The 15165-nt window shown below is 43.1% G+C and overlaps 3 gene segments (V, D, J or C); 2 read left to right on the forward strand and 1 right to left on the reverse strand.

The window, feature by feature from the left end:
• LOC115578252 (Ig kappa chain V region K16-167-like) lies at positions 1-491 on the forward strand. The segment is given in 2 exon segments: positions 1-52; positions 160-491. Coding segments are annotated over 2 exon segments (384 nt in total).
• A 4455-nt stretch (positions 492-4946) lies between these two features.
• LOC115578292 (Ig kappa chain V region 3368-like) lies at positions 4947-5744 on the forward strand. The segment is given in 2 exon segments: positions 4947-5097; positions 5314-5744. Coding segments are annotated over 2 exon segments (360 nt in total).
• Positions 5745-12309: 6565 nt separating this feature from the next.
• Positions 12310-14020, reverse strand: LOC115578289 (Ig kappa-b4 chain C region-like). The segment is given in 2 exon segments: positions 12310-12828; positions 13863-14020. Coding segments are annotated over 2 exon segments (501 nt in total).
• Positions 14021-15165: the final 1145 nt, after the last annotated feature.

Raw genomic sequence — 15165 nt, forward strand, 5'->3', positions numbered from 1 at the left:
ATGACTTTGACCTCCGTCCTCATCTGGACTCTGCTCTGCTGCTGCTTCACAGGTAAAGTCCAGAGAATCAAACTCCTCTCCTCCATCAACATCCGTCCCTCTGACATGAAGCCCACAGAACCATGACGCTGCTTTATGTTTCTGTCTCTGTGTCCTCAGAGTCCAGAGGTCAGGTCACAGTGACTCAGCCTGGAGCAGTGAGCTCTGCTCTGGGAGGCTCCGTCACCATCAGCTGTAGGACCAGTCAAGAGTTTTGGGGTTGTAACAGTGCTTACTGTTTAAACTGGTACCAACAGAAAGATGGAGAAACTCCTAAACTGCTAATTCGCTACACCAACCAGAGAATGTCAGGGATTCCAGGTCGTTTTACAGGCAGTGGATCATCAACAGACTTCACTCTGACCATCAGTGGAGTTCAGGCTGAAGATGCTGCAGTTTACTACTGTCAGGGTGCAAACACCATCAACAGTCAGGATGTGTTCACACAGTGAAAAAGAGTCGTACAAAAACCTCCCTCAGAAACTGAACTGACTGCTGCAGCTGGAAGCTACTGCAGAGACTGATACACTTCACTGAGGACACACACACACACACACACACACACACACACACACACACACAGCTTCTCACCATACATTCATATATAACCACTATAAGACCACATGTTTTCATCTGATTAACATAATAATCAAGAGGAGCCAACCTGGGCCAGTTAATGAGAAAAGTCTTGGTCGTGACCTTTGACCTCAGCTTCAAACTGAACAAAGCTATATTAACTATATCAACTATATCCATCAAAGAACATATGATGACACAGATCAGCATCAGGACCTTCATGATTAAAGATGAACCAAACTAAACCTGTACAGGCCTGAAATTTAAGACAGTATATTTTTGTACAAATGTACAATGTATAAATTCATATCTTCTGAGGAAAATCTCATCACTCATCACCGTTTAAGTTGGTAATATCTCCACATTACAAACACGCAAATATATCAAACCTGCTTTAATATCATTGTCTCCATGGTTTTATGTCGAATTACAATTTCTGTGTCACTAATAAATCTCTACAGATTGATACAGCCTGATAACAGTCTAACAGGTAGGAAATAAAAATGGTCTAGTTTCAAAAAGTATTAAAACTTATACTGTCTCATTACTCTAAAACAAAGTGTGACTAATGTCAAAGAAGGTCATGTTACCAATCTGTCCAGAAATTACTGGATCACTTGACTCCTCACGTTCTCAGTATCCTCTACATGTCAGTTATCAGAAAAGTTGAGATCCATTTACTCTTGTCAGAAAGACATACCACTATGTACACACACACACACACACACACACACACACACACACCCATTAAAATACACACACGCACACACAAACATCCAGACACATCCAGAATATATCAAAGCTTTGCCTTGCTGCTTTGTGTTTGCCATGATTACGGTAGAAGAATGTTTAAGATTGAAATAAATGTATGAAAGTTTAGAAGGTTAATAAAAGAGAGGCCAGGAAAAGTGATGGCACTGTGGGTAAGAAGAAAAGAGGAAGTGCTACCCTGAAGGCTCTGGCAGGGGGGAGAGGATCATTTTTGATTGTCATTATAAACATTGAAGGATTTAGTTTGAGTATGGTAAAAATATGTGTAATGTGTAACTATGATTGAAACGAATGTACTGGAGGTTAGAAATGTAATGAAGGAACGTTAAATCATTATATTAAGGTTGTGTAGGAGGAGAAAGGCAGGAGGACATGGCCACACTGTGTGAGAGGAAAAGGGGAAGTGTGCACTCAGGCCTTAACATGATCACAGAAAGAATTAAGTATTGAACTTTGCTATAAGAATAGTAAAAAATATGTGTAATGTTTATTGTGTGTACTGTGTGATTGAAATCAATGTGTTGAAGTTTAAAAATCTGATGAAAATCAGTGAAGGATCGGTGTTGAGCTGAGGTGATGAGAGAGTGTTAAAGAACTGATCATGTTGACATGAGACAAGAGGAGAGGAGAGGCTGTGGGAACAGGACAGTTGGAGCATCAAGAAATCGTGAACTGCCATCAGGAAACCGTTAGCTATTGCCCAAGGTCAAAGAGTATATAAATCAGAAGCACGGATTAAAGAGCGTTCTTCCACTCGCTCCATCCTTGAAGAAACACCTGAGACGGAGAATGTGAGCAGCCAGAACATCGCAGAAAGGACTTCAAGAAATTTTCAGTAGAAACAGACCAAGAAAATAAGAACACAACGGATTAACCATTTTTACCAAATTGCTATGGATTACCCTTTGGATATTGGAGTACTTGTTCACTCTGCTGGCATGAAGTTTGGACTTTGGGGAAATTGAGAGACGTCGGGCGGGGTTGTGATTTACCTTAAGGACATCAACTTTCAGCAGGAAGGTAAAGGCGAGCCATGGAAAGACCTGACCCTCTCCATCTACATCTAAGCATGTTTAACCAGGCCTCAGCTTTTAGACTAATTTGTTATTTACATTGATTTAATCAATAAGGATTTTTGATGATGATTGATTGTAACTGGAATAACTATTGAGCTGTCTGTTTTGCCCTTGTTAACCCTTGTATTATGTTCGTTTCTCCCCCCTTACTTTGGTGTTCCCGGTCAAATTTGACCGGTCAGGTTTAACTGCTCTTAAATTACCACAAAAAACATAATTAGAACATAATCATTTACCAAATGTTATTTAACACCCTTTAATGCTGTGAACAATGTTTCCAACTAGTTGTGAACATGCATAACTGCAGTGAATATACAAAGAATAGACACTGAAAATTATAATAATAATCAAAACGGAGACCAAATTCTCAGAACATCAGAAAATCAACATGAATAGTCATCTGTGTGTGTGTGTGTGTGTGTGTGTGTGTGTGTGTGTGCGCCTCTGTCTCAACCTAAAATGTATGCTTCTGGGTGCATTTTGATAACATTTCCGTATTCTTTTGTAAATCCATCAATAGCTGTTTTTCTCAGTGTGAAATACCCCCACCCATTGTCTAGCCCTCGAAATTGAAAACATAAACTGGAGGAACGCTCACCAGCCTTGGAATAGGACACAGGAGTGGCATTGTACAATCAGGTTGGAGTGTGCCTTGCAAACATAGGCATCACATTTGTAGCTAACTTGTTTTATTTATACTCTCTTGGAGGTCTACCTGGTCCAACTCTCTCCATGTGTCCCCAAACACACACTTCCCCCCCAGGTTTGTCATGTCCAGTACAATTCCCTCCATGGATTCTGGTAAAAAGAGTTGGAAGCTGGACTTGTTGTCATCCACACGAGATATTACGTATCGTGTTGGCCATGGCGTCATCCTTACAATGTTTTCCACTCTTGCTCTGCCTCCTCTGTCCTGGGAGGAAGAATACCAGAGCAAGTTGCCACCCTTGGACTGGAATGTCACCTCAGGTGCCTCTTCTTCTCGTGCCTCTTCTCCATGTGCCTCTTCCTCTGGAGCCTCTTCATCTGTTGACTGGTCAGTCTCATAAAGGTCTGGATCAAAATCAGGATGGATGTTGTCTTCCATTACTGACACATCTTCCTCTATCTCCAGTTAAACTTCCATCTCGTCTTCATCTGATTCAAAAAATCGGTCCAGAGCCTCTATTACAGTAAATTTCCTACTCATTGTGGTCACAGAGTCAGATGACAGAAAGGCACAAATAAAGTTTTATATAGGTTGTCTATGAGAAGATAGTCTATTCTGTAAAGTGTGGTTCACGTGTAGGGATGGGCACATAAGCATGGGAAAGAGATCGTTTCCTATAACAAACACCTAATTGTTGAGTTTGAAATGTGTAAATTGGTATATATTGGGCCTTTGAACAGGTATGATACATTGTTAAGTCTGGAGAGTGTGTGTGGCTCCCAGGTGGGCATATAAGCGCGAGAAAGAGACAGTTTCCCATAAATGACATCTAATTCTTCAGTCTGGAATGTGTGGTACGTGTGGGGGAATATATACTGTATGTGTGTGTGTGTGTGTGTGTGTGTGTGTGTGTGTGTGTGGGTGTGTGTGTGTGTGTGTGTGTGTGTGAGGGTGGGATGATGTTTGTGGTTGTGGATGTAGATGTGTGGGTGTACATGGGGATGTTTTCCATCTAAGGAATGAACATAATCTAGTATTACCCATTCATTTCATATGCCGGTCAATTTTGACCGGGAACACCATGGGTGTTACAAAATTGATTAGATGACTCAAAATTCGTTGAAAGTGCTGATCAGAAATTTTATATGTTCAAATGCCTAGTGTGGAGGATATCATAAAGCCTCGAGAGAATCAGAAGAAAAATAAAATGTTTAGGATCTTATGAAGTTGTAAATCGGTCAGATTTGACCGGAACATCATAGGAGGGTTAAAGTCTATGCAATAAAACCAACATAATATAGTTAAAGTTAAAGTTGTGGACATTGATTTTAGTTCACTTTGATGGAAGTAAAAGTCAGGTGTTAAGTGTGCAAAATATCTTAAAGGTTACTCTAGCCAACCAAATTGAAACAGTCCCTTAGGGTTTACCAAAAGCCCCTAAAATCCAACCTAGCACCAGACAAAGTGAACAGATCATTTAGAGGAGAGCTGCCGTAAACGGACATGGCTGGTGGCCGTATCTGACTCAAGAGCTGTTCATGTCAGGCACCAAACCAGAGGAAGCAGGTAGACATTCGGACTCAGGCAGTTAGAAGCTAGGTGAGTCTCCTCACCACCAGCTCTAGAAATCCCGAATTAAATTCCCACTTTTTAAGCAACCTTCTGTAGGTTTAGAGATCTTACCCTTTATAGCGGATAGCTGGTCCAGTGCCTCCTGGACAGGGGTAAACTCAGGATCTAACACAGTATGTAAATGTTTGGTCAGTGCCTTCAGCAGTGAGGAGGAAACAGGCTGATGTGTTGAGGACAGCTACACTTCACTGACCGTGTGTGTTTGCATATGTGTCCTGCCTCTCTGCTCCCAGCCGTTAAGAGGCCAGTGTTGATCAGTGGCTGTCCAGGCCTTTCACAGCCACTGACACGCCGGCAGCACAATGATGATGTCACTGATTCTACTGCTGGCCACCCTGGGGCTCCTTGTTCAAGGTGAGACTCTCTGCTGAAAACTTTGCTTCAGGATGCCACCAGGTTCACCACAGTGATGTTCTGCTATGATGGAGAAACACTGAAACAAGCAGCATGGACCTTCTTCCATCTGTTCTCCATGTTAAACAAATCATCCTCTTCTGTTTGGATGTTGATCATCTTTCTCCAAACTGGATTTGTCTCAATAACTCTTCTCCTCTGTTTCATGTTTTCCAGGTTCATCAGGAGAAATCACCCTGACTCAGTCTCCTGGAGCTCAGTCGTCTGCTGCAGGACAGACTGTTTCTATCAGATGTGAAGCCAGTTCATTTCTTGGTACTAGCCTCCACTGGTACCTTCAGAAACCTGGACAAGCACCCAAACTCCTGATTTATGATGCTACAGACCGTCAGTCTGGAGTTTCAAGTCGTTTCATTGGAAGTGGATCTTGGACTGACTTCACTCTGACCATCAGTGGAGTTCAGGCTGAAGATTCAGGAGTTTACTACTGTCAGCAGGGTTTGAGCACACCGTTCACACAGTGAAAAAGCGTCGTACAAAAACCTCCCTCAGCTGGAGAGGAACTGATCTGACTCAACAGCTGCACTGACACTAAACAACAGAGGTTTCACTACAAGAATATCTTCAATAATAATCACTTTCAACATTTTAACAGGGGGCGGCTGTAGCTCAGTGGGTAGAGCTGGTCAACACTGTCATCAGAAAATCGCTGGTTCGAATCCTGGCTCACAGGACTGAGCAACATGTCGTAGTATCCTTGAGCAAGATACTGAACCCCAAAGTTGCTCCTGATGTGCAGGTGGCACCTTGTCAGGCAGCCACTGCCATCAGTAAGGGTCGTGCGATGAGCTGGCGACTCGTCCAGCGTGAACCCTGGCCCACGCCCATTGAGTAGACTGGATTTGGCCCCAGTCAGCCCCTCAACCCTTTAGGGGAAAAAAGCGGCAACATCCCGCGACCCTCGCGGATAAGTGGAAAGAGAACGGAACATTTTAACACTAAATATACTGTATTTAATCCAAAAAGCTCTGCTTTTTGTACTTTCAGTAAAACAGGGATTGAAACATTCTTCCATCTGTAGATGCTAACCTCTGCTGAAATACTTCAGTTCTACAGTTTAATGACATGTGGACACTAAAGTTATTCATATGTTTTAATCTTCTACCATTTTTCAGTGAAACCCCAAATACTCATTAGTTCAATTATTAACTAAATCTATAAAACAGCTAGTTTGATTGAAGTTGTAAAATTATTCATGAAGTCAATGTGACATTTAAGTCATAGATGTTGTTTTGCACTACAAACAAAAAAATCACAATGATTATGATTGTGATAAAAACATTTGGAATTCAGCGACACTTGTATTTGTTGCTTTTTTTCATCCTTCATTAATCTCTGTGGTTGAAGATTTTAGCATATTAATATTTAGTAGGTTCATTTTGCTGTTCATTACAGATTTTAAAAAATAGTTTTCACATTTTTCAAGGTTTGATTAAAGGGGAATGCAATTCCTCTGGATATATATACTTGAAATAACAAGTCCTAACAACATTATCTCACAGCAGTAATAAGAGATAATTAGAGGATTTTAATTAAAACAAGTTTTGTATACATCTTTATTATTACAAACAATTCTGCATGATGTTGCCATCATTTTGATAGCAACAAGCTGTGTTCGCACAGTGAAAAAACGTCCTACAAAAACCTCCCTCAGAAACTGAACTGACTGCTGCAGCTGGAAGCTACTGCAGAGACTGATACACTTCACTGACACACACACACACACACACACACACACACACAAACACATGATGTTCAGTCCACATCAACAACCTGAAAGTTTGCTGGAAAACAGTTCCAGTGAAGAAGCTCAATCAGACCATTAAACATTTACCCATCTCGCCAGGATGCATCTTTAAACTCCTCCATCAGCACCAACACCAAACTTCATTAGCTGTGCACCAGTGATCAAACAGAGACTCCCTGCCGGAGCAAATTCCATGTAAGTTTGATGTTCTTGTTTTATGACCTTGCTGAACATTTGACGGTAGTTTTCCGGTACCAACTGGTAAACTTAAAGCACTGCAACTCTCACTTTGTCAAAGTCTAGACTGTCATCCACCAGAAGTAATGAGTAAACCATCTGCACTTTACCGGTCAAGACGCTCTGCACTACAGCATCTAAGAATGTTTTGGCCATTTAGGGGCAGAAGCCATCCGCTCAAACAATATGAAATATTATCCACATCCCCAGAGGAAAATTTTACTGCTCAAAGCTTGCTCCTTTATGGCTATGGAGCCATAAAGGAGCTCAATGAGAGTTCTCATTTCAGTCTCATTGTAGTCTTTTTTGGTCTCAAACATTACTCATTTGTTTCTCCTAAAAATCCTTAGGAGCAATAGGTGAGACTTGAGACTTTACAGCTTAAACCTTGCTCCTTTCCAGCACTGGGGAGACATTCTGAAACTTCATTGAGAGCTTGATGAGATCTCCTTTGAAACTTACAGGGAGCCCAAGTTCAGCTGTTTCTCAGGAGAAACAATTGAGAAACAGGAGAAATCAGCCACAGCCTCACTTTGGTCTCACACAGATCTCTTAGTTGTCTAGGAGAAATGAATGACACACTACTGAGATCTCTTTTCCAATTTTCGTTTATTTGGGTCACTGTCAGTAAAAGGAGGAAATAAGTGGGCGTTTTTATTCACGACAAAGTCTGCAAACTTTGTGGCAGCTTGACTTGAAGAGTAGGAGCTTCAATAAACTCAGGCAACTTAAACTCCATCTTCACCAGAGGTAACAACACACAGCCTACAGCACAAAACCCTGCTGCCTTAAACAGCAACTCACTGCAACTTCAGTTACAAAAGAACCACACTGAAACAAGCACTACTACAAAATAACCAACACAACTGTGTCTAAACCAACAACAGCAACACACAGTACAACTGGCTACTAACAAATTGACATCCAAACCACAGACCGCACAGGCTTACTGCCACTAAGCCAACATCTACAGGATACTCAAAACCTTTAGTTAGTTCTGACGAGCCCCCACTTTATGTCACGACCCCCTACAGGAGGTACAGCAAATCAGGTCTCACACCAGAGCCAGCATCCAGGCTGACTGACTGCATCTCTGTATAGAAGGTGGAATGGCGAAGGCGATAATAAGACAGAGAGAGAGCCTAGTACCCGACCCCCTCTTATTGATTATTTGTAATCAGGCAGACCGCTATCACCTGGAGAGGCAGCAGGCAAAGCGTCAGTCACAGTGGCACATCCATATTGTGTTTGTGTGTTTTTACATTTTCTGTTGTGTCTGCTTGTTTTATCAACAAAAACAGTAAATATGACAACGGGAAAATAAATTATATCATTGTACAAGTACACTTTATATACAAGGGGATACAGGAGGCTCTTTACATTCAGTAGAAATATATGTTAAAGAAGAAGAAAACTAAAGCAGGTGAAGATGTGCATAATTCAGATCAACTGTTTTTAAGGTCAAATGTGTAAATGTTCCACCTGAAGCTCAGATTGACCACATTAAAACTATGTCAAGTATGTTTTAAAGTTTGTAGATCTCACATCTTTTGGCAGAAATCTCCAGTGTCATTAGCAGTCAGCAGGGCAGGTATCCTGATCCAGTGTTTGTTGTTGCAGTGGACTTCAACCATGTGGACTTAAAAGCAGTGCTCCCAAAATTCCACCAGCACGTAAAGTGTGCAACCAGAGGAGCTAACACACTGAACAAGGTCCACTCAAACATCAAGCGGGGCTACAGGGTCAGCCCACTACCACACCTGGCCCAATCCAACCACCTGTCACTGCTTTCAGTCCCGGCATACACCGCCTCAGGAAAGCTGCTCCTACCATCACAAAGACTGTTAAAACATGGCCTGATGGAGCCTCTGAGCAGCTGCAGGACTGCTTTGACAGGACCTGCTGCGACATTTTTGAACATCCAGACGTGGATATGTTTACGGACAGTGTTCTGTGTTACATCAAGAACTGCATAGACATTGTCACAGTAGACAAACGCATCCAGGTCTACCCCAACCAGAAGCCCTGGATGATTAGGGATGACCAGCTATAGGAGAGGAACACCTCCTTCAGATCAGGTGATGGGGCTCTCTACAGCGCAGCATGTACCAATCAGAGGAGAATTCGAAAGGCCAAGTCGGACTACAGGAGGAGAATCGAGGACCACCTGGACAGCAACAACAGCGGGCAGGTGTGGCAGGGAATCCAGCACATCACCAACTACAAGACCAACCTCGGGACTGGCGAAGGGGATGCCTCACTGGTGGAAGTGCTGAACCACATTTTGAGGTTAAGCCACCAGAGGCAGCCACACCACATCCAGCAGCCCACAGCAACACCATCCTCACGGTAGATGAGGTGAGGCGTCCGCTGCGGGCAGTCAACCCGTGGAAGGTGGCCGACCTGATGGCATCTGCGGACGCGTGCTGAAGGACTGTGCGGACCAGCTGGTGGGGGTCTTTACTAAGATCTTCAACCAGTCACTCTCCCAGTTCACTGACCCATCTTGCCTAAAAGACGAACATCAACACTCTCAACAACTACCGGCCAGTAGCACTCACCCCTGTGGTGATGAAGTGCTTTCAGAAACTGGTCTGTAGTCACATCATGTCATTCTACCCTCCCACCTTTGATTCACACCAGTTTGCTAACAGGGCCAATAGATCTACTGAGGATGCCGTGGCCACAGTCCTCCACGCTGCATTGTCCCACCTGGAGCAGCAGGGGAGTTACGCTCGGCTGCTCTTCATAGACTTTAGTTCTGCTTTTAACACCATCCTCCCCCATAGACTGGTGTCCAAACTGTTGACATTGGAATACCACACTCCACCTCCCTTTGGATTAAGGACTTTCTGACAGACTGCACTCAGAGGCTCAGAGTGGGCCCCCATACATCCACGGCCCTCAGCCTCAGCACAGGCTCCCCGCAGGGCTGCATGCTGAGTCCCCTGCTCTATAGCCTCTACACCCATGACTGCACCCCCGCCCACCACAGCAACACCTTTGTCAAATATGCTGATGAAATCACGGTAGTGGGGCTCATCTCAAGGGGGGATGAGTCCTACACTGTCAAGACAGTGAGTATGACTCTGAGAGAGAGGAGATGTTCGCTCAGGGACTTGACGACATCTTAGATCGGTGAGTAACGTTATCTTTGATCATGTTTTATTTATTTATTTAGCCATGAGTGAAATTTGAATGAAAGTTAGTGGGTGGGGTTTTTTTTATGATTACAGTGAACAGTACAGTATACATTAGCATGTCATAAATGATGCTAAATGGTTAGCGCCCCAGGGCCTAATTAGCCTTGCTAAGCCTAGCTAGCTAGCTAGCTACTCAACTACTCAACTAAAGTTATGTAATCCTTGTAATCCTATTCTATAATGTCAGGGTTTTCCCTGCCATTATAAGGCTTAGGCGCGGCGCCCAAGCGTTTTTGCCTCCCGCCTAAGCAGGGTTCTCCCCAGACGGTGGAACAGCGGCGCTACACCGCTATACCGCTAGGTCAGCGGCGCTATACTCCGCGCGTGACGGTGACGAGCGTCCGTCCCCCGGCTGACGGCGATGAGCGTCCGTCCGTCCGTGTCTCTCTCTTCCCCCACCCCCCGGGACAGACTATCCTCTAATTCCCTTTCATTTAGAATTTTTTTTTCAAGCTTGTAAACAAATTGAACTAGATCTTTTTCACTGACCAGACACTGGGAATATTCCCCCAATTCAATTATTCTGTTTATGTACAGTTATTTCCCTGATGTTTTTGTGTAATATATAATATCATATCCGTGTTTATTTGTTTCCTATGTAAATAACACCCCATTGAAATGCATTTATATATTTTTTCATTATATTTGGTAACATTTGTGCATTGCATTGTGTTTTGTAGGTCACAGTCTGACAGTGACGTGGATTGGGAGCCTCAAAGTAGGACACTCAGACGCCAAACCCCATCTCCTGCTGAAGTTGGTCGGCAGATGCGGCAACGATCGTCTGCATCCACCAGTGCTACCTCCCCCGCTGCATCTTTCACTGCCCCCTCTGGCTCAGGGGAAGCTGCAGCTTCTACACCAACTGCTGGACGTTCCCGTGCTGCCAGACGTGCCCGGGGGAGGGGCAGAAGAGGAGGATCCTCCAGAGCACATAGCTCCCACACGGAGGAACAACAGTGGCATGATGTGGGGGATGACGACGTTGAGCCTGCTCAAGTTGCCTTCATGCCGGTGAGACAGCCCGGACCACAGCAGGAGACCAGAGTGGCAACCAGTCCACTGCAGTTTTTCAGACTGTTTTTCACCGACGCAGTGCTTGGGACTTTGATGGCAAACACTAATATTTTGTTGATATTGGCACAGTTATACATACAGTAATAGTGTATTGATAGATAATACAATCCTTGTTTGAAATTCAGTTCAGTATAGTCTGTCATTTTTGTATAATGGTAACTATTCTGTAGTGTCTTGTCACATGACAATATCTCAATATGGCCACCTAGAAGCGTGTGGAACCCCCTCCAACCACCCATCAAATGAATGTGTGAATAAATTATGTTTTGAATCATGGAGAAAGGTTTTATAGTCACCAGAATGCTTCAGTAATGTTTCCAGTGTCACAGAAGTGAGTAAAAGCATTTGGCACAATTTGGCCATTTGGAGACGTTTTGGAGAGGTTCGTGGACGCCAGTGACACCACAAACTAAAACCTCCATAACTCCCATAAGGGTAGGCCTAGAAGTCTAAAATTTCACCCAGGTGTAGTTGACAAGATGAGGAAGGTATGTGCTATATTGCCATATGCCTTACATAAAGCACATCCTAGTTATTGTTATTCAAATATGACCTATTATTTTCGAAGACAAAAAAAATGTTTTAGAGCCATGTTTGAACTGATGTCATTTTGGTTGTGTGTATGGTACATGCTAAATAAACACATTCACAGAAACTAGAGGTTGTCAGCTTTCAAATGGCGTATCATACATCCATCTCGGACTTGTAGTTCTTGTGTTATCAGCTTTCCCATTTGGGTATGCTAAATAGGTGAAGTTACTGAAAATAGGTGGGTGCGAACAGGTTAAAATCATCACAGCTCAGTTTGTCTCTGGATTTAATAAAGTCACTGACACCATGAAGATAAAATCATTCACACACTTTGATGATAATAAACATGAAAACAGCTTCTTTGATCAACACGTCTTTATTATGTGGAAACAGTGAAATAATATTGAGACGCAGCAACAAGCCGGTAAATATTGCTGCTGAAACATGTCAGATGAAAGAGAGAGATAGTTACAGAGTGCAGACTGAGAGCAGTAGCAGAGTAAAACCAGCAGCAGAGTCCCAGTGAGTCAGGTCAGGACTGGGAACACTGGTCTCTCCTCAGTGTCTCTGAGACTGGAGTCTGGGAGCCCTGGGTGGCCTCACAGGTCACAGAGCCCACCTTCCTCCACTGGTCTGCAGGGAGCCTCAGGGTGCTGCTCCAGCTGTAGCGGCCGTCCTTCTCCAGCACCCCGGGGCTCCTGCTCTGCTCCCAGCTGCTGCTGCTGCTGCTGCTGCTGCTGCTGCTGCCGTCCACCTTCCAGGACAGACTCCAGTCTGAGGGGAAGCCCTTGTTGGCCAGACACATGAGCGTGGCCTTCCCCTGCTGCAGCTCCTCACTGGAGGGGGGCAGCACCGTCAGGGTGGGACGGACATCACCTAGGAGACACCAATCAGCTTAGAGGACAGGGACCACACGGCTGTCAATCAAACTCAACCTGGACACCTTCACTGTGTGAGAGTTGATTTAGTCCTTTAAGGAGTTTCTGTCAGAGGGTTTTTCTGCTCCACCAGTCACTCACTCACACATGGTTTCACTTCCCTTTCAGAAACCTCTCATGCATATCAGCACACAAAGAGTCCTCATATGACCTGAAACATGTCAAACTACACTGGAAATAAAAGAGCCAACACTTTCTCATCACAATCATCCAAAACCTGAACTATATGTTACTTTAAAGTATTTAGTGGACACATACACAAAAGCAGAAAATGATCCGACTACGATCAAATGTTCTACATGTGAATTATTTAAAATCGCCTTTAACACTGTTATCATCCAGGTGGAAAATAAAATCATTTGAAACAGTTTTATCTTTTCTGCACTTCAAGCTGTTAAATGTCACCTTGACAGGAATGTGTAAAGAAATGTTTAGTGAAGCTGCTCTGAGTTAGCCTCCATGATAAAGGAGCAGAATTAACACATGGAGACTAAAAGTGTTGGAATTAAAACAAGATATATTTATCTGCCTCAAACATCCAAAACAAATCTGAATTAAAAAAGTAATTTTACAGTATTTTATGTAGTATTTGTGCAGAAACTTACTTCCAAGTTCCAGTCTGGTTCCTCCACCAAAAGTCCACCACAGTGATACAAACTGACTGAGCCGTCGTACAAAAACCTCTGACTGTAGAGAGACACGGCTCTGACTCTGTCTGACTGAACTCAGCCTACAAGATTCACTATTAAAGTTTAAAATAATAATTTATCTTCTGGCTGCATGTTTTCTATCTTCATATTCTTCAATGAGTTTTTGAATTTCTATTTCTGAAGGAAACTTTGTCACTTAGCAATAACTTATTAATGCAAATATTAAATATAAATACAGAGAAGAGACAGTTTTCTTCAAATCTAAACAAGAAAGAGAGAATTTGTGACTGAAATGATAAAAACATTTAAATATTTGACTTACTTCCAAGTTCCAGTCTGGTTCCTCCACCGAACGTGTACCACAGTGATACAAACTGACTGAGCCGTCGTACAAAAACCTCTGACTGTAGAGAGACACGGCTCTCTGACTTTGACACAAACACACTCAACTGAATCAGTCTCTGATTGTAAAATATCATCAGCTGATATGAAAAGTGACGATAACACGGATTTACACAAAACATGTTTTTATTTCATATACATTTATTTTTAAATTAAACTTTATTTTCTCTTTGAATTCATTTAAATGAAACAGATGACATTTTAAAACACTTTAATTTTGATAAGCACAAACCCAAAATTATATACAATTTGTGTAAAATATTGTCCAATCAATACTCTGATCAATTGATTGATTGATAAGCAGCATGATGAGAGTGATCCAAGTCCCTGTTGGAGTCAGTCAGAACATTTCCATAGAGAGCCACTTTGCATCAGCAGCAGCATGCTCCAGTGCTCTGGGAGAGTTTATAGTCCTGAGAGTTGAACACTGGATGACTGACAGCTGTCCTTCATGACAACAGAAGACACAGAAATCCTCCTCATCACAAACATGACTTTGACCTCCGTCCTCATCTGGACTCTGCTCTGCTGCTGCTTCACAGGTAAAGTCCAGAGAATCAAACTCCTCTCCTCCATCAACATCCGTCCCTCTGACATGAAGCCCACAGAACCATGACGCTGCTTTATGTTTCTGTCTCTGTGTCCTCAGAGTCCAGAGGTCAGGTCACAGTGACTCAGCCTGGAGCAGTGAGCTCTGCTCTGGGAGGCTCCGTCACCATCAGCTGTAGGACCAGTCGAGTGGTTGATAATGATTGTAACAGTGCTTACTGTTTGCACTGGTACCAACAGAAAGATGGAGAAACTCCTAAACCACTAATACGCAGAACCAGTGAGAGAATGTCAGGGATTCCAGGTCGTTTTACAGGCAGTGGATCAAGGCAAGATTTCACTTTGACCATCAGTGGAGTTCAGGCTGAAGACGCTGCAGTTTACTACTGTCTGAGTGAACATACCATCAACAGTCAGTTTGTGTTCACACAGTGAAAAATCGTCATACAAAAACCTCCCTCAGAAACTGAACTGACTGCTGCAGCTGGAATCTACTGCAGAGACTGATACACTTCACTGAGGACACACACACACACGCACACACACACACACACACACACACACACACACACACACACACACAGCTTCTCACGATACATTCATATATAACCAGTATACCCTTAGCAAAAAGTAGTATACTTGAAGTTAATGTTATTAAGTATGCTTAAGTTTAA

Source organism: Sparus aurata, unplaced genomic scaffold, assembly GCF_900880675.1.
Source record: "Sparus aurata unplaced genomic scaffold, fSpaAur1.1, whole genome shotgun sequence".
Taxonomy (NCBI): domain Eukaryota; kingdom Metazoa; phylum Chordata; class Actinopteri; order Spariformes; family Sparidae; genus Sparus; species Sparus aurata.